This window comes from Eschrichtius robustus, chromosome 20 (genome assembly GCF_028021215.1).
Source record: "Eschrichtius robustus isolate mEscRob2 chromosome 20, mEscRob2.pri, whole genome shotgun sequence".
Taxonomy (NCBI): domain Eukaryota; kingdom Metazoa; phylum Chordata; class Mammalia; order Artiodactyla; family Eschrichtiidae; genus Eschrichtius; species Eschrichtius robustus.
The window spans coordinates 54,700,610-54,719,928 of NC_090843.1; the positions used below are offsets into that span (position 1 = coordinate 54,700,610).

At 41.5% G+C, this 19,319-nt stretch overlaps 1 protein-coding gene across 2 annotated transcripts; it reads right to left on the reverse strand.

Annotated features, from left to right (window-relative positions):
* Window positions 1-11,536: 11,536 nt before the first annotated feature.
* On the reverse strand, window positions 11,537-12,862 carry LOC137754642 (cyclin-G1-like). Of its 2 annotated transcripts, XM_068530452.1 has the most exons (2): window positions 11,847-12,862; window positions 11,537-11,797 (listed from the first exon to the last, which is right to left on the reverse strand). In XM_068530452.1, the coding sequence occupies exons 1-2, from the start codon at window positions 12,665-12,667 to the stop codon at window positions 11,710-11,712; spliced, it is 909 nt and encodes a 302-aa protein (XP_068386553.1). In that variant the 5' UTR covers window positions 12,668-12,862; the 3' UTR covers window positions 11,537-11,709. The 2 variants fall into 2 exon arrangements, with proteins under 2 accessions (XP_068386553.1, XP_068386552.1); XM_068530451.1 differs by having other exon boundaries at window positions 11,538-12,862.
* Window positions 12,863-19,319: the final 6,457 nt, after the last annotated feature.

The window sequence follows — 19,319 nt, forward strand, 5'->3', positions numbered from 1 at the left end:
AGAGTTTTGAGTCTTCGGCCCTTCACCATACAGAGAGCTGTCTTCATGTCTGAATAAGAGAGCTGGATATCTCTTTTCTCCTCAGAGTATTTTCTGTCTGTCTAAAGAAGGCCAGCCATTCAGGATTTCTCCTCATAAAGAGCTGTCTCGCTTTCTGAGGTAGAGTGTGGGCAATCTGGAGATTCTACTCAGAGTGTGTGGTCTCTCTGTCTGAGGAGAAGAACTGCCTATCGGGCATTCTCCTCACAGAGCTCTGTTTCTCTCTCGGAAGAAGTGAGCTGGCCATCCTGAATTTCACCTCACGGAGGCCTGTGTCTGTCTGAAGAAGCCTGGATCTGCCAGCAGTTCACCTTCTAGAGAGCTGTCTCTGACAGGATGGCAGCTCCGAGCCACCTGCCCTTCTCCTCAGAGAGCTCTGTGTCTCTGTATGAGCTGGAGGGCTGGGTGCTGGCATGTCCTCACGGAGGGCCGTCTTTCTGTTTGTAAAGCACACTGACCACGAAGCACTTCTGTCGTGTTAGCGCTACCTGTGGAAGGAGGAGGACTCCGCCTCCGGCATTTCACCTCAGAGAGAGCTGTCTCCCCGTCTGAACAAGAGAGCTGGACATGTGTCTTTTCTTCACACAGCTCTGTCTTCTGTCTGAAGAAGATGGCTGGCCATTTGGGATTTCTCCTCGTAAAGAGGTGGCTCCTTTCTGAGGCGGAGCGTTGGCGATCTGGCATTTCTCCTCAGAGTGTGGTCTCTCTTTCTGAGGTGGAGAACGGGCCATCGGGTACTTTTTGTCACAGAGCTCTGTCTCTCTGTCTGAAAAAGGCAGATGGCCGTCAGGAATTTCGCCTCCCAGTGTGCTGTGTTTGTGTGAAGAAGCAGCCTGGCTCTCCAGCACTTCACCTCCTAGAGACCGTCTCGGACTGAGTGGTAGGTCAGAGTTTCTTGTTTTTCTCCTCAGAGAGCTCTCTTTCTCTGTATGAGCCGAGCGCCAGCCTTCGGGCATTTCTCCTCAGAGTGTGTTGTTGCTGCCTGAGCTGGAGACCCCGCTCTCAGGCACTTCTCATCTCAGAGCTCCTTCTCTGTCAGGAAAGGTGAACTGCTCACCCTGAATTTCTCCTCACAGGGCGCTGTGTCTGACTGAAATGAGGTCAGACTCCATGCCATTCTTTTTCCAGCGCGCTCTTTTTTTTGTCTGAGGTGGAGCCCAGATAGCTTGCATTGCGTTCCCTCCAGTGCTGTCTCTCTGTCGGAGGCGGAGTTGTCACCACTCAGGCTATCTCCTCACAGAGCTCTGTCTCTCTGTTAAAAGAGGAGGGTCGACTTCCCGCGATTTCTTTGCATAGGACACTGCCTCTGTGTTGGAGGAGGAGGCCAGCGCTTTGCCATTTCTCCTCCTAGCCAGCTGTCTCTCTGGAAAAGAGTGCCTGCTGGCCCCCCAGCATTTCTCCTCATAGGGGGTTTTCTCTCTGTCTGAAAGAGGGAGCCGGCCGTCCAGAATTTCTCTTCATAGAGCGCTGCCTCTGTCTTAAAAGGAGGGCCGACACTCAGGCATATCACCTCACAGAGCGCCGTTTCTCTTTCTGAAATAGAAGGCTGGCGTTTGTCATTTCTCCTCATTGTGCTCTGTAAAGCAACAATACGCCAATAAAAATTAAAGAATAAAAATAAAAAAGAGGGTCAACCCTTCGGCATTTCTCCTCATAGAGCTCTGTCACTGTGTAGGCCAAGAAGGCGTGGGCGTCCGGCATAATCTCCTCAGGAAGCTCTCTCCCTCTCTCTCTTTCAAGGGGAGTGCCGGCCACCTGGCATTTCTCCTCATAGTGCGCTGTGTTTATTTCTAGGTGCTGGGCTGTCCATCGGGCATTTCTCTTCCTGGAGGGCTGCCTTCCTGGTTCTTCTGCGTGCGCTTCGCAAGCTCTCAAGCCTCACTTGGCAGACCCTTGGAGCGTAGGCGCATGCGTCGGCTCCCGCAGGACCTGGCGCAGGCGCCCAACACGCAGGGCGGTCCGGCTGTGCTCGTCGCGTCCGAGGAGCAGTTCAAGGTGTTCACACCGCCCAAGATGAGCGCCAAGACCAAGTTCAAGCTGACGGCCCACGAGGGCTGCCGTGTGCGCAAGGTGGCCCTGGCCACGTTTGCCAGTGTGGCCTGCGACGACTACGCCGAGACCTGCCTGGCCTGCCTCACCAACCTGGGCGACGTCGTAGTTTTCCCGGCACCGGACGCTTGCAGCGCGCACAGCTTCTCCAGTGCCCGGGGCCTGCGGTGCGCAGCGGCCAGCAGCACCCAGTGGCCGGTGGCTTCTCCCAGCGACAACCTCTTCTTGCACCTGCTGGTTCGTCCCCTCCGGAGTTTGCCGTGAAGTCTGAAACTGGTACCCTCTACGTGGAGGGCAAGGAGAGACCGAAGAAAGAGGCAGACCACTCCAGATTGGTAGGTGCAGGTTTAATAAGCAAGGGAACTTGCTCCCGAGGATTATCTTGGGTGGCCGCGAGAGAAGTAGATCTCTGCACCTGCCTGGCAGAACCTTAAAAGTGTATACAGAGGTCTTAACTCGGTTCAGTCATGTACAGCCAGACCTCTCAGCTACACATTACTATCTCAAGGCCGTGTACCTGAGGCAGCTTCTAGCAGGGAAGGCAGCTGGAGCGGAGGGTGAGGAGCCTCAGATTTCCTGGGTCCAGCTCTTGGGTCTGCCAGTGGTTAGGTCCCCTCGGTGGCCTCCTCCATCTACCCCCTCCTGCCTCCCCCAGTGCCAGGTGGTTTATAGCCGTGTGCCTCCAGTGAAACACTTCCCTGAGAACAGAGGGTGGGTTTCCAGCAAGTTCTGCTGGTGTGGGACCATGGTGACTCCTTTTCTTTTTCCATCGAGTGACCCACGGCCAGCAGGCTCTGGGGCTCAGGCCTAGGGGGAGCCCCTTCCTCAGGCACTAGATCTCAGCCCCAGGGGTTGTGGCTGCTCCTTATTTCTGCTGTTCCTGTATTCTTTAGCGTTCTCTTCACTTCCCAGCAGTCAGTCCCTCATTTCTCCAACCCCCTGTTATAGTTAGTAATTCTTTTTGTTAAACTTTCCTTATTCAGGCTACTGTGTGGTTTCTCTCTCCTGATTGGACCCAGACGGGTAGACCAGGTTTCTTATTTTCTCTGCTAAAAACCTTTCCATAGCACACAAGCCCACATCACTCTCATTTAAGAGTCAGTCCAGGGCCAGTATTTAGTTCTATTGAGTCCCATGAGGGAGAATCTGATTGGCCCAAGAAGGTCAGGTGATAACCTCCTAGTCCAATCAACTAAAGCCAGGGGATTGGGGCATGTGGCCACCACAAAGAGCAGTTAAAGGGTCGTTGGGACCTGGGCGGGTTCCCAGCAGGTGTCTACTACAGAACCCTGTTTATTAAAGATAAATGAGTGTATGGAAACCTGGGACACGCTGATAACCTAAAAATACCTGGCCATTTAATGAATGTGGAAAAATTAATAATGATGCTGGAGAAATATTGATACTATACATGTTCTTACTGACCTTTTTCCTACTGACTTTAAAAAACAGCTTTATTAAGGTATAATTGACAAATAAAAATTGTAGTATATATTTAAGGTATACAACTCAACGTTTTAATATATTTGTATGTTGTGAAATGATCACCACAATCAAGCTAATTAACATTTTTGTGACCTCACATAGTTACCATTTCCTCCTCCGCTCCCTCCTCTTCCTCCTTCTCCTCCTGCTCTTCCACCACCTCCTCCTTCGCTTCCTTCTTCTTTCTCTCCTTCTTCTTCTTGGTGAGATACTTAAGATCCACTCTTAGCAAATTTCAAATACACAGTACAGCACTGTTAACTATATTACTATACTGTACCTTAGATCTCCAGAAGTTATTCAAGCTTCGTACCATTTGACAAATTATCACCTCATTCACTAACCCTCTCCCTACCATCTGGCAACCACCATTATATCTCTGCTTCTGTGAGTTTGAATATTTTATTTTATTGAAGTATAGTTGATTTACAATATTTTATTAGTTTCAGGTATACAACATAGTGATTCGATATTTTTGTAGATTATACTCCATATAAAGTTATTATAAAATATTGGCTATATTCCCTGTGCTGTGCAATATATCCTTGTAGCTTATTTATTTTATACATAGTAGTTTACACCATTTAATCCCCTACCCCTTCCCTCTCCCCACTGGTAACTACTAGTTTGTTCTCTATATCTGTGAGTCTGCTTCTTTTTGTTTCATTCATTCACTTGTTTTATTTTTTTTAGATTCTACATATAAATGAAAACATACAGTATTTGTCTTTCTTTGACTTATTCCACTAAGTGTAATACTTTGCAGGTCTATCTATGTTGTTGCAAATGACAAAATTTCATTCTTTTTTATGGCTGAGTAATATTCCATTGTATATATGTGAATATATATATATATCTCACATCTTCTTTATCTATTGATCTGTTGATAAACACTTAAGTTGCTTCCATATCTTGGCTATTGTACATAATGCTGCTATGAACATGGGGTACATGTATCTTTTTGAATTAGTGTTTTTGTTTTCTTGGATATACATCCAGGCGTGGAATTGTTGGATCATATGTTAGTTCTATTTTTAGTTTTTCAGGGAAACTCCATAGTCTTTTCCATAATGGCTGCACCAATTTACATTCCGACCAACAGTGTACTAGGGTTTGCTTTTCTCCATATCCTCACCAGCATTTGTTATTTGTAATCTTTTTGATGATAGCCATTCTGAGAGGTGTGAGGTGATATCTCATTGTGGTTTTTATTTGCATTTCTCTGATAATTAGTGATGTTGAGCATCTTTTCATGTGCCTGTTGGCCATCTTCTTTGGAAAAATGTCTATTCAGGTCTTCTGCCCATTTTTTAAATGGGTTTTTTTTTTTATATTGAGTTGTATGAACTGTGTATATATTTTGGATATTAACCTCTTATCAGTCATATGATTTGCAAATATTTTCTCCCATTCAGTAGGTTGTCTTTTCATTTTGTCATTGGTTTCCTTTGCTGTGCAAAAGCTTTTAAGTTTAATTAGGTCCCATTTGTTTATTTTTGCTTTTGTTTCCTTTGCCTTAGGAGACAGATCCAAAAAAAAATATTGCTATGATTTATGTCAAAGAGTGTTCTGCCTATGTTTTCTTCTAGGAGTTTTATGGTTTCCGGTCTTACATTTATGTCTTTAATCCATTTTGAGTTTATTTTTGTATTAGTTGTGAGAAAATGTTTTAATTTCATTCTTTCACATGAATTTGACTATTTTAGATTCCACATACAAGTGAGATCATGCAGTATTTGTTTTTCTGCCTCTGGCTTATTTCCGTTAGTATAATGTCTTCCAGGTTCATCCATGTTGTTGCAAATGACAGGATTTCCTTCTTTTTTCAAAAGCCTTAATAATATTGCATTATATATATATACCACATTCTCTTTATCCATTCATCTGTTGATGGACATTTAAGTTGTTTCCATATCTTGGTTATTGTGAATAATGCTGTAGTAAACATGGGAGCGCAGATATCTCTTCAATATTCCGATTTCAGTTCCTCTGGTGATATACCCAGAAATGAGATTGCTGGATCATATAGCAGTTCTATTTTTAATTTTTAAGGAAACTTCATACCGTTTTCCATAATGGCTGTATCAGTTTATATTCCCAACAACTGTGGATAAAATTGGACCCTTATTTCACACCACATAAAAAATCAACTCAAAATGGATTAGACTTAAATGTAACACCTGAAACCTTAAAAACTAATCTAAGAAAACACAGGGAAAAGGCAACAATTATTTTGGGTATGACAGTAAAAGCATAGGCAACAGAAGCAAACAAGTGGGATTACATCAAACTAAAAAGCTGCACAGCAAAGGAAACAATCAACACAGCAAACAGGGAAGCTATCAAATGGGTTTTGTAAGCCACATACCTGATATGATGTAATGTCCAAAATGTATAAGGAATTTATACAACTTAGTATTAAAAAACCAAATAGCCCAATTACAGAATGGGCAAAGGGACCTGAATAAACATTTCTCAGATGAGCAGTTACAAATGGCCGATAGGTACAAGAAAAAGTGCTCAACATGACTGATCATCAGGGAAGTGCAAATCAAAACCACAGTGACCTAGCACCTCATATCTGTTAGGATGGCTCTTACCATAAAGCAAAAGATTACAAGTGTTGGCAGGAATGTGGAGAAAGGGGAACCCTCCCACTGACTTCTAATAATACTACTCTACCCCATTATTTAAATGGTTGCATAGTATTCCATTTCATGTATGTTTGAGTGATTATTTAACCAGTCTTTTGCAACTGCAAGCAGTGCTACAAAGAATATTCTTCTACATAAGTCTTTGTGTTTACAGGCAAGTATATCTACAAGATAAATGCCTGAAGTATTATTGTAACAAGGGGAATGTGCATTTTGCATTTTGATCGGTTCTGCCAAGCTGCCCTTCACACAGCCTACATTAATTTACCACTCTACAAGAACGTATGAAACTACCTTATTTCCCTCACTATCAATAAACTTTTATACTTTTGCCTTTCTGATAGGTGAACTATAATATTACATTATAGTTTTAATTTACATTTTTCAAAACTCATGACTGTCATTGAGCATCTTCCCTATGTTTAAAAGATATTTGCATTTCTTTTTCTGTGAATTGTTAATGCCCTTTGTCATTTTCTCTTGGGTTGTTGGTCTTTTTCATACTGGTTTGATTTTTTAATATTAAGGAAATTAGTCCTTTGGCTAATGTTGGCAGTGTTGCTTCAGTTTGTTCTCATCTTTTTGGCTCCTTTTATGCTGTGCAAAGTTAAAATTTTTTAAGTTTAGTCAAATTTATCAGTTCTATCAGCTAGGAATATATTCAGCTACAGGAAATAAAAAGCCAACTAACAATGGCTTGAAAAGATGGGAGGGGGCTTCCCTGGTGGCGCAGTGGTTGGGAGTCTGCCTGTCAATGCAGGGGACACGGGTTCGAGCCCTGGTCTGGGAGGATCCCACATGCCGCGGAGCAACTGGGCCTGTGAGCCACAATTGCTGAGCCTGCGCGTCTGGAGCCTGTGCTCCGCAACAGGAGAGGCCGCGATAGTGAGAGGCCCGCGCACCGCGATGAAGAGTGGCCCCCACTTGCCGCAACTAGAGAAAGCCCTAGCGCAGAAACGAGGACCCAACACAGCCATAAATAAATAAATAAATAATTTAAAAAAATAAAAATAAAAAGATGGGAGAATATTTGTTACATGCGACATGCTGGGAAAAATTAGGGCATCAGCGGAAAACTGCATTGTCTAGAACACAATGGGTTATCTGATTCTGATTCTATCGGATTTATTTTACAACTTTGTAAGTTTTAGATAACTGATAGCAAAACAAAATAATTCTAGTCTATAGACATACAAATGAATTATGCCCAGTAGAGGGACAACTCTCCTCTACTGTCCCCCTCAATGGAAAAACCAGTTTGTTTGTACATTTCAATATTCCTCATCTAAATATGTATCTGTTCTTTGGACTGTAACACCTTGGCAGTGTTAAAATCTTTAACACAAGTTCATTTTTATAATATATGAGAGCCATGATTTTACCTTACTTTGAAAATTATCTTTTAACAAATATGAAGCCTGAAGGTAGGCAGTTTAGGGGCTCAGTGATGCCATCAGGGAACCAGGGTTTCGCCATTTTTTCTGCCTCACTATCGTTTTTTTAAAAATTAATTAATTAATTTTATTTTTGGCTGCGTTGGGTCTTCGTTGCTGCGTGCAGGCTTTCTCTAGTTGCAGCGAGCAGGGGCTACTCTTTGTTGCGGTGCGTGGGCTTCTCATTGCGGTGGCTTCTCTTGTGGAGCACGGGCTCTAGGCGCGTGGGCTTCAATAGTTGTGGCTCGCAGGCTCAGTAGTTGTGGTGCACAGGCTTAGTTGCTCCGCGGCATGTGGTATCTTCCCCGACCAGGGATCGAACCCGTGTCCCCTGCACTGGCAGGCGGATTCTTTTTTTTTTTTTTTTTTTTAAATATGGTTGAAAGTGTTACTTGTTCAGCATTAATCTACTGCAAATGCATTTTCATCCCCCATGTTTTATTTATTTATTTGTTTATTTTTGGCTGTGTTGGGTCTTCGTTTCTGTGCGAGGGCTTTCTCTAGTTGCGGCGAGCGTGGGCCACTCTTCATCACGGTGCGCGGGCCTCTCACTATCGCGGCCTCTCTTGTTGCCGGAACACAGGCTCCAGACGCGCAGGCTCCGTAGCTGTGGCTCACGGGCCCAGCTGCTCCGCGGCATGTGGGATCTTCCCAGACCAGGGCTTGAACCCGTGTCCCCTGCATTGACAGGCAGATTCTCAACCACTGCGCCACCAGGGAAGTCCCGGCAACCACTTTTAACTCCTTAAGCATTTAACCCCCCTGGTTGTTCCTGCCATATTGTTTGATGATATGCTTATATTGATATTTATTGATCAATTTTAGTATATTTAGTGTCTTTCTCTAAGGACAGATGGAATTAGTTCTCTTAACCCTCCTTCCCTCTTTCATCTCCCCCAAATACAACAGTATTTTCAGTTATGTGAGCAATCAAGGTGTACTAGTCATTATAATGATATAAATTTTGCTCACTATAAAGTATAATTTCATTTTCTTTCTTATACAGCTTTATGTTTTTCCCCAGAGAGAACAGTTACCTCAGTTGTAACTTATCTACTTTCTCATATACAGTCTTATTTCTTTCTTGAAGTCCTATTGAGTTTACTTTTTTCCTGGCAAAAAGCTTTGTCTTTTTGCTCCAGTTTGTCCTGGTTGCTTTCTAGGTTTACCTGTACAACCATTATACTGGGATTTCTGTTTTGCTGCTCTCCTGGGTTAAACCTGTGCTTTTCTGGATCCCATGAACTCCTTGTTCTTGATTTAACCCTTGATTTTGCTGGGGCTGGTACCCCCAGGAGCTTCTTAAGAAAGAATGGAGACAACCTTTTTGAGTCCTTTCATATCTGAAAATGTCTCTATTCTGCCTGTACACTAGATTACCATTTTGGCTGGAAATTCTGGATTGTAAATATTTATTTCCACAGAAATTTGAAGGCATTACTCCACTGTCTTTTAGCTATCAGAATAACCATTCTGATTCTTGAATCAATCAATACAGTTGATTATATTTCTCTTGAAGTGTTTATGATCTTCATATACAATTGATGTGAAATTTCTTTTTTTTTTTTTTTGGCTGCACCATGTGGCACGTGGGAACTTAGTTCCCCGACTAGGGATCGAACGTGTATCCCCTGCATTGGGATCACAGAGTCTTAGCCACTGCGCCAGCAGGGAAGTCCCCTACACTATCCTCTTATTGTTACTAATAGTTTCAATTGACTCTCTTTATGTTTCCAAGTATACATTTATCTCCATATAACAAAAAGTTTGCCTTCCCTTTTCTGGTGAATGGGATCTTCTTTTCCTCCACAACATCTTTTAAGTCTTTGACGCTAGAATATAGGAAAGACATAGCCTTCTTTCCTTTTATTTCTTTCCCTCTTTCTTTCTGTATACCCATACATAACACATTCTGCACACAAATGTATCTTTCTTCCAAATACCTCACTGAATTCTTTAGTTTTTAGTGGATTTTTCAGGTATAAATCATTTTACCTGACATACTGATAGTTTCTTTCTTACTTTTTTCTTTCCAGTTAACTGCCCTGCCCCCTCTAAAGTCTTATAGCTCGGTCAGCCTCTCCAAAACTTTAAATGAAATTGATGAGAGTAGGGGTATTAATATCCGTCTCGACTTTAACAGGAATTCTTCTGGTGTATCACACAGTTTGAGATTCATTGTGGTCTTCCGAGTCTTTATTAAATTAAGGTTTCTTTGAATCCCTAGTTTACTGAGAATTTTTTTGTTTTTAAACTCAGTAACCGATGTTAAATTTATCAGTGCCTTAGTTCGTTTAACGATCTGACTGTTGTCGTTGTGCATTGTTTAAAAAAATGTAATCCTGGACTTAATCTGCTCGTATTTTATTTAGTAACTTTGTATCAAACGCCTTCACAAAGGAGAGAGCCCGGGCAGTGGGAGCGGGCGCCTGGTGCTCGTGGAAAAGAATTACTTAGTTTTAAGGAAGGATAAGAGGGTCCGGGACTATTTGCTCCCCAGTGGACCGGGAGGGTCAGCAGGGACATCCTTTCTTCTGAGCTTGGGGAACACTACAAAGGTTGGAAGCAGATTTTAAGTTTCTAATAATGACGCTGAGATCTCTGCCGGACCGCCACTGGATGGCGCGCGCAACCAGCGGAACCAGCGGAACCAGCGGAACCAGCGGAACCAGCGGGCGTCGCTCCGCGGCGTTTGGGGAAGGATAATTAGAGCGCTCCTCCGAGCTTTTCATTAGCTAGTTCTGCAGGAGTCCCGCCTTTCCGGTCTCCTCATTGGCTGTCGGCCCAGGAGGGGTGTGCGTCTTTGGTCAGCCCTTCGTGGGGTCTTTTTTTTTTTTTTTTTTTTTTTGCATTTCAGTAACTTTATTGAAAGGTATATCCCTTAGTACCAAAACATAATGGTAGTTGGTTAGGTTACCTCTGCCAACTCAAAATTAACACTGATGTATTCAAAATATTGAAATTTATCAGTCTTTTGGGAAAACTGTAAAGTTATCCATAAAACATGGTTTACAAAAGTATAAGATACACCGTGGTTCTTTGGTTTATTTTCCAGTGCGTATCTCCCCATAACATGATGTCAAATTTGGGTACAGCCATCCTGGAGGGATTCAGGCTACACATTCCACTAACTGTTTATAACACTTTAACACAGATCTCCTTAGGTTCACTGAAATCCTGAACACTACCTCAGCAACCTTATAATTATGAAGATGCCTACTTACCTTTCTTAATACTTTCTTTTGGCACAGTAGGGGCAATTAATGAAAGTATATTCTCTCCCTTTTAAGCAAAATTCTAAATTAGAAGCAATGACAGTTTCATAAAAACAGTGCTTAGTAAAAACTTCTGGAGTGTTAAATCAGAAATTTTTCAGAGTGACGTTAATTTGTTTTGAGTTACTACTACAATAAAAACTAATTTTCTTGATGGGACTAGACTGAGACAGTAAATTTTGTATAAAACTTTTAAAATCATGGATATAAACATCACCTGTTTTCTAGAAAAATATTAAAGATAACTTAATATGCTGAAATTAATAGGTCTGTAGTTTTGCTTTATATAAAATGCCCTCAAATTTAAATGTGATTCCCATGTAGCAATAAAGTCCACATCTCTGGATTATATATTACTTGCATTATGGGTGCCAAGAAACCATTTTCACTGCCTAGAATACTGACCCTTATTATGCCTTAAAAGTGCATTTGTGAAGTGGTGGTTTTGATGTAAACCTCATATTTAAATTTAAAGTTTAAATTTAAATTAAGTAGGTTACCATTTTTAACACCACCTAAATACAGTATATTGACCCAATACAGAAAGTTGGATCAATGTTAGAAATGAAGATTCACAGTTTACCTTCCCAGGCTTGTCATTAGCATTTTACATTTATGCTGTTAGCTTTCATTTGTATGCTTCACAGGTGAATTCAAATGTGAGTAATTCCACTTTAGGGTAATGTTAATTAGGCAGTTTTCCCAAATCTGAGAACACCAATGTTAATCTACTTGTGATGTTTTGAGGCTTCACAGCTTAAATCCGTTATAACATTATGGAATCCACAGCTCAGGATTGTGGAGAAAGGCTTCAGAAGAGTTTTTTGTTGCTGTAAGAATCCAATTAAGGGACCATTTCAGGAATTGTTGGAAGGTGGGTTATTCTGTAGTAACTATGCTTCAGTTGCCGTGCAGTACGCCCAGAAACAATCCATTTCAACTTGTGAACATTTGGTTTGGAACACTTGTTTAATGAATATTCAGTTAAACACTTGGATACGAGTTCTTGCCAGAAAGTCAAATCTCTGCCATTGATCTTGGAATGTTTCTGAAGACATTCTACTCCTTCTGTTAACTCTACACACTTCTGTGCCTGGATCTCCAAGGCAGTGATAGACAATGCCAACACAGATGGCTTTGCTTTAGAAAATATGATCCTGCAGTAGCATGCCTTAAGTTGAGCTTCTAGTCTTTCAAAATTAAGGCTATTCCTCCTTTCATATGGCAAGTTCTCTTGAAGGAGTGAATAATAGAGTTGTAGAAACTGAAAGGCAGTAGTAGCTTTGACTTTCCAACACAGCTTCTCCAACACAATCTTTTCCGTTCTCATCAAGTCTGAAACCTTGAACCTACACTGGCTTATTCGGATCAAGTCAGTTGCCAATGGGACATTCCTTTCCTCTTCTATTGATTTTACAGCCAAATAGAAGCAGCTCAGTCCAACACACCCAAGGTGCTTGGGCTGTACCTTCATTTTAGACAGGAATCTGTCCAGTAAATTCACAGCTAGAGAAAATGTGTCCGTGTCAAAGCCAAAGAACTGAGTTAGACGAAGGAGATCTTTTACTTCAAAGTCCCTCAGTCTTGCAGTCATTCTAAGGCCATTATCGTGTGCAGATTCAATTAGTCTCAAGCCGCAGACCTTTGGCTGACATCTCAACTCCTGTTCCAACAGGGCATTCAGCTGGTGCAGCAGTTTCTGAGAGTCAGTTGTTGTCAGTACCTCTATCATCTTGATCGCGACTGCAGCTCCTCAGCGGTAACCACCCTCCCCGGGCCTGCTCTAACCTCACCCCAAGATATTAGAACCGAGAGGCCTACGAGGCGAGAGGGCTCACGGGCAAGACGGGAAAGGCCCGGGGAGGGGGAGCCGTCTTGGGTGGAGGTCTCTGCAGCGCTGCCGAGACGACACTGCCCTCCTCGGGGTCAGCTCGGAGCCCCCTCGTGGGGTCTTGAAAGGGGTGAAGGACAGACCGAGAGGTCCGGATTTATAGGGATCAATCAACCAGGGCCTCCCGTTGGTCAATCAAACAGGAGGCCCCCACATCCAAGACTTCCCATTGGCTGCTGCCCCGCGCCTGTCGCTTTGGCTTTGGCGTGGCCGAGGTTCTCCTTAGCACTTTAGCCGGGCTTCCTTGGCGGAGCCAATGCACTTCGGATGGATTTTATCCCTCTTTGGTGCTGTTTGCCTTAGACCCGCGGCACACAGGCCTGGACGAGCTTCGGGAGACAGCTGGAACTGGGGCGGAGTTGGGGGGCTCATCAGTGCCTCCCTCAGTAGAAAACGGCTGGAGCGGGGGGAGCGATGTCTTTCCTATGGGCTAGAGAGCTGGAGTATGGGGTAGAGTCCTGAATGGGGAAGGAGATCATTGTGGGCAGCTCCTACCCTTTCCTGCCAGAGCTGGGAAGGCGTGTTCCTTCACTTGTGTCTATCCCTAATAAACACCTTACACTCCAGACTCCATCTCAGCAGCTGCTTCTGGAGAACGCAACCTGTGACATTGCCTTGATGGCATCATCGCCCACCACTCTAATTATTTCAAACTGCCTAAAACTCTTTGCATATACCGTGCTGTTTAAAGTTCCTGTGCTTTTATTCATACCATTCTCTTTGCCTCAGTTTTCCTTCTTACTTTCTTTTTGTATCAACATAACTCCTTTTTCCTGTCCTTCCAGACCCAGCTCAGGGGATATCTCCTCCTTGGCTTCTGTCCCTTGGTTTGGTTTGCCTCTCTATGCTTTCTCACCTCCCTGTGTTTACAGGAGACTACTGTACCTGGTGGGTGCAATATGAGGTGTGTCTTGCACCCAGAAGTGATGGACTCTAGAGCAAGAAGGGACCCAGGACTGCCGGACAGGGTGATTGTGGTTCTGCAGTGGGAGCAGCAATAGTGTAACTCCTTTGGGTCAGGTAGCAGTGAGGGGGTTATTTGCCTGCAGGTGAGAGGGACAAAGTATGGAAGGTCAGGTTGGAGACAGAGACGTGCCCTGAATTGCTAGTGAAATCTGGGGAAAACAAGGAACACTCATACTCAGAGGAACCAGCTGCTGCAGTCCCTTATCCTGGTAAAAATTCTTATTTAGACCCAACTCTTACCAAAAACAGTGCAGAATGCAGGCCTCCATTTTAACTTCACCCAAGCCAGTGATACACAGAGACAAAAGATAGTTAAATAGGGAACCTCAGCTACAAACAGAAGTGCATACATCAGGAATCACCAGCTATTTCAAAAACATAAAATCATGAAAGTGTGATGATGAATAGAGAACTAAACAAAAGGAAGAACTTACACCCAAGGAAATAGACCAAACTGAGCAAGAACAAGACCTCCAGATAATTATAAGAGTATCTTCAGAGAAATATCGCAGGGTAGCAATCCATGAAACAAGGACAGTTGTGCAAAAGATCCAGTTGGAGTTCTTGCAAATGAAAAATGTAATTGTTAAAATAAAAAAATTGAATAAATGTTCCAAGTAGCAGAATGTTCAGATCTAACATCTGAAGTGAGGTAAAAGGTCAGCCTGATGATTTTTCCTAAGTCATGGCACATAGGGATAAGGAGATGTGAAATATGAAAGGTTTGAGGGCAGGGGTTCACTTCCAGCTATGACTTTGGGTCAGAGGGTGGAAACTTCCCAGGTTCCATTCAGCTCTTATTTTTCATGCACAGGAAGTCCAGTTCTACATCCCACGAGATGAGTCCTCTGACTTCAACTCCTGGCTTGATGGGAGGTAAAATCCCAAACCCCTAAGCTTCTCAGTAGTCCCAGAGGCCACCAGTTCAACTCCTTACTGCTGAGGGTTCACTTTCCACCTCTGGTATCTGGTCATTTTTCCTTCTAGTCTTTCAAAAGACAATTTTTAAATTAAAAATATATCATCCAGATCTTCTATGTGTTTAGAGAGAAAATACATGTGTTTCCCACATTTTGATCAAACCCAATGGTAAATCATACTTTCAGATCATTTAAAAATTTAAAAAATTAATTAGGAATAATTTCAAACATACACTACAATATGGGGAATAATTTTAGATGCATATGTACTCTCTACAAAAATTAAATTATATTATTTTGTTACCTTATTGTGTCACTTCTCTCTCAAAAAAAATTTAAAATGTTATAAATACCACTAAAGCACCATTCCAATTCCTTTCTCAAAGGAACCATTTTCCTGAATTTGATGTGAATCATTTTCGTGTATATTTGTATTTTAGGAGAACATATCTCAAACTTTTGGTTTCAGGATACATTTACATTCTTAAAATTTTTAAGACCCCCAAGAGCTTTGGTTTTTGTGGTTTGTAAATGTATTTATTTATTAATTAAATAAAAAACCAATAATGTGCCTTTTATGGTATCATAAGAAGGACTTTATTATTATTTTTAATAGATCTTTATTGGAGTATAATTGCTTCACAATACTGCGTTAGTTTCTGTTGTACAACAAAGTGAACCAGCCATATGCATACATATATTTCCATATCCCCTTCCTCTTGAGCCTCCCTCCCACCCTCCCTTTCCCACCTCTCTAAGTCATTGCAAAGCACCGAGGTGATCTCCCTGTGCTATGCTGCTGCTTCCCACTAGCTAACTATTTTACATTCGGTAGTATACATATGTTGATGCTATTCTCACTTCGACACAGCTTCCCCCTCCCCCCTCCACCGTGTCCTCAAGTCCATTCTCTATGTCTGCGTCTTTATTCCTGCCCTGCCACTAGGTTCATCAGTTCCATTTTTTTTTAAAGATTCCATATATATGCGTTAGCATATGGTATTTGTTTTTCTCTTTCTGACTTACTTCACTCTGTATGACAGACTCTAGGTCCATCCACCTCACTACAAATAACTCAATTTTGTTTCTTTTTATGGCTGAGTAATATTCCATTGTATATATGTGCCACATGTTCTTTGTCCATTCATCTGTCAGTGGATATTTAGGTTGCTTCCATGTCTGGCTATTGTAAATAGAGCTGCAATGAACACTGTGGTACATGACTCCTTTTGAATTATGGTTTTCTCAGGGTATATGCCCAGTAGTGGGATTGCTGGGTCGTATGGTAGTTCTATTTTTAGTTTTTTAAGGAACCTCCATACTGTTCTCCATAGTGGCTGTATCAATTTACATTCCCACCAACAGTGCAAGAGGGTTTCCTTTTCTCCATACCCTCTCCAGCATTTATTGTTTGTAGATTTTTTGATGATGGCCATTCTGACTGGTGTGAGATGATATCTCATTGTAGTTTTGATTTGCATTTCTCTAATGATTAATGATGTTGAGCATTCTTTCATGCGTTTGCTGGCAACCTGTATATCTTCTTTGGAGAAATGTCTATTTAGGTCTTCTGCCCATTTTTGGATTGGGTTTTTTTTTTTGATATTGAGCTGCATGAGCTGCTTGTAAATTTTGGAGATGAATCCTTTGTCAGTTGCTTCATTTGCAAATATTTTCTCCCATTCTGAGGGTTGTCTTTTCGTCTTGTTTATGGTTTCCTTCAATCATTCTTAAAGTCCAAAAAAACATTAATCATTTTTAAGACTGCTAAATTTGCTTGCATTAAAATTTAAAATCTCTACTCATCATAGATGAGTAATTTGTAACTTTTTTAAGGTGAAAAGACAGTTACAAATTAAAAGAGATTTGCATCATATAGAGCTATCCTGGCGTATCCAAAATATATCCCAAACTTCTACAATCAATTAAAAACAAATACAAGGGATCCAATAGAAAATAGACAAAAGATATGAACAGGGATTTCACAGAAGAGGAAACACAAATAGCCAGTAAATTTAGGAAATGAAGTTCAGCCCTGCTTGTGATCTAGCAAATGCAAATTAAAATCACACTGGAGAGACACCATTTCACACTCAATATATCAGTCTAAATGAAGAAATGAGGTAACAGCAAGTTTTGATGAGAATATAGAGTAAAAAAGAAAAAAAATCTTATACACAGCTGGTAAGACCCTAAAATGGTACAAGCCCTTTGGGGACAGTTTGATTTTATCCTTTAAATCTGAAGATGCACAAACTCCATTTCTAATTAGCAACCATAGAGAAATTCTTGCACATGTGCCCCAAAAATATGTACAAGAGTGTTCACAGAAACAAAATACCTGGAAACAGAAAAGGAATGATAAATTGTGGTATATTCATACCATGCAATGCTATACAGCCTTTAAAACATAGTTGTACACACTAACATGAGAATCACACAAACATAATAATGAGTTAAATAAACAAGTCAAAGAAGAATAACTATTGAAGGATCCCATTTATATAAAGACCAAATATAATGGTAAAATCTAGATGATGGGCACATGGGTGTTCACTGTATAGGTTTTGAACTTTAAGGTGTGCTTGAAAATATTTGCAATAAAATATTATGGGAAACCAGTTTGTCATTAAATAGAGGACCTGGCTAGATATCTTGCTATCAAATATACCAGTTTTTATAACCTTTGAAACCACTTCTAGAAATCTGTTCTAAATGTGGAAGCCATAATACGGGGAAATTTTAAGTAACTTACATACCTACCAATAAGGGAATAACCAAGAAAACTTTATATTCACCATCTCTTTATTGAAACTCTTTCTCTTCCTTGACCCAGTGTGAGTCTGGAGGTAAGGCTAGGGAGGGAATGGCACCCAAAGATGAGATTCCCTCTGATATTCTACCCATTGTCCTTGGACTTGGGCATATCGACGCTCTCTGCCCTCTTCCAGGCGGCTCTTCCATCCCTCAAGCAAATCGACCTCACTGGGACCCTCCATCACTGCCATTTTTGTCTAAATTCTAAGGTGAAGTAATTTCCATTCTCAATTTACATCCTGTTGAGTAAAATCTGTATCACTATCACCTTTAAGTAAACATGATGCAGCCATCATCATCATCATCAGTCCCAATATAAATTAAATGGTCTGAAAACTAAAGCAAATTTTCTTTTTTCTCACTGGCTGATATTTATTACATGAGGGCTTTGAATTGCCACATGTTTACATAATGAATCTTTTTTCTTTTCCTTCATAGTTAACTGAGTTAAAGTAACTTCTGGTAACAATCAAGCCAATAGGTCTTGGAGCCAGTTAAAACTTCCCTCGAAATAAGGATATAGACAAGGAATATGAAGAATATAGGTGGGGGATATGAAGAATACCTGTCTCCCCTGTTCCTTATATAAAAATGTAAGTAATTTTTACTTTTGTCATGAGGTAACAAGGAATCTAGTCTTGAGAATGTAATAGAATATCAGTGTATGAGACAAGATCATTGCACAAATTGGGGCTAGAAACTACTCAGGATACAGGACAAAAATCAGAGATGTAGAGACTTGGTTGCACTATTATTTACAATGGTGACAAATTGTAAACTAAATACCCAGTGGTATAGTGAATGTTGGCAAATGCAAATGATAGATATTAGAAAGTTATTCTAAAATTTTGAAGAATAATACATTACATGAAGCTCAAAAAATAAAGATAGGAAAATAAAATTTCATTTCAATATCATGCATTTTTGTAAACAAACAAAAATATTAAATGCGTGTGTGTGTGTGTGTGTGTATGAACTTCTTGTACAATAGGGGGAAACACGATGCATTTGGTTTTGTACGTGTTGAGCTTGAGGTTCCTGTGGGATATTCATGTAGAAATATCCAACATACAGGTATTAAGATCAACAGCTTAGTGTCTGGGATGGAAATAAAAATTGAGGATCATCAGCATGCATTGCCTTTAGATTGCTATGGGAGTATAGAGGAAGGGCACCTACCCAGCCCAGGAGCGTATGGATGATTTCCTGGATGAGAGAAGACCTGGGATGGGTCTTCAAGGGTGGAGTTTCCTGGGTTAACAGGGTGGGAGAAAAGAAGACTGTCCAGGGAGGGAGCACAGCCTTTGTTATGTCAGAAGGCAAATGTGTAGTAATGGGTTCCATGTGGGCTCTGGAACCTAGAGGTTCCCTTCCATGGACAGCTGTCAACAGAGATCTCATCCTACTTCCCTGCCAGTGTCTCCTTGGCCTATGGCAGTCTTGAGTCACTATGAGGCTCTTCCATTGATCTTGCAAAGAACTTCTCTCAAACTTGATAACAAGAGCCAGTGGGAAGGATTTCATAATTAACAAGGAATCATTAATGTTTTTTTTTAACATCTTTATTGGAGTATAATTGCTTTACAATGTTGTGTTAGTTTCTGCTGTATAACAAAGTGAATCAGCTATACGTATACATATATCTCCATATCCCCTCCCTCTTGCATCTCCCTCCCACCCTCCCTATCCCACCCCTCTAGGTGGTCACAAAGCACCGAGCTGATCTCCCTGTGCTATGCGGCTGCTTCCCACTAGCTAGCTATTTTACATTTGGTAGTGTATATATGTCC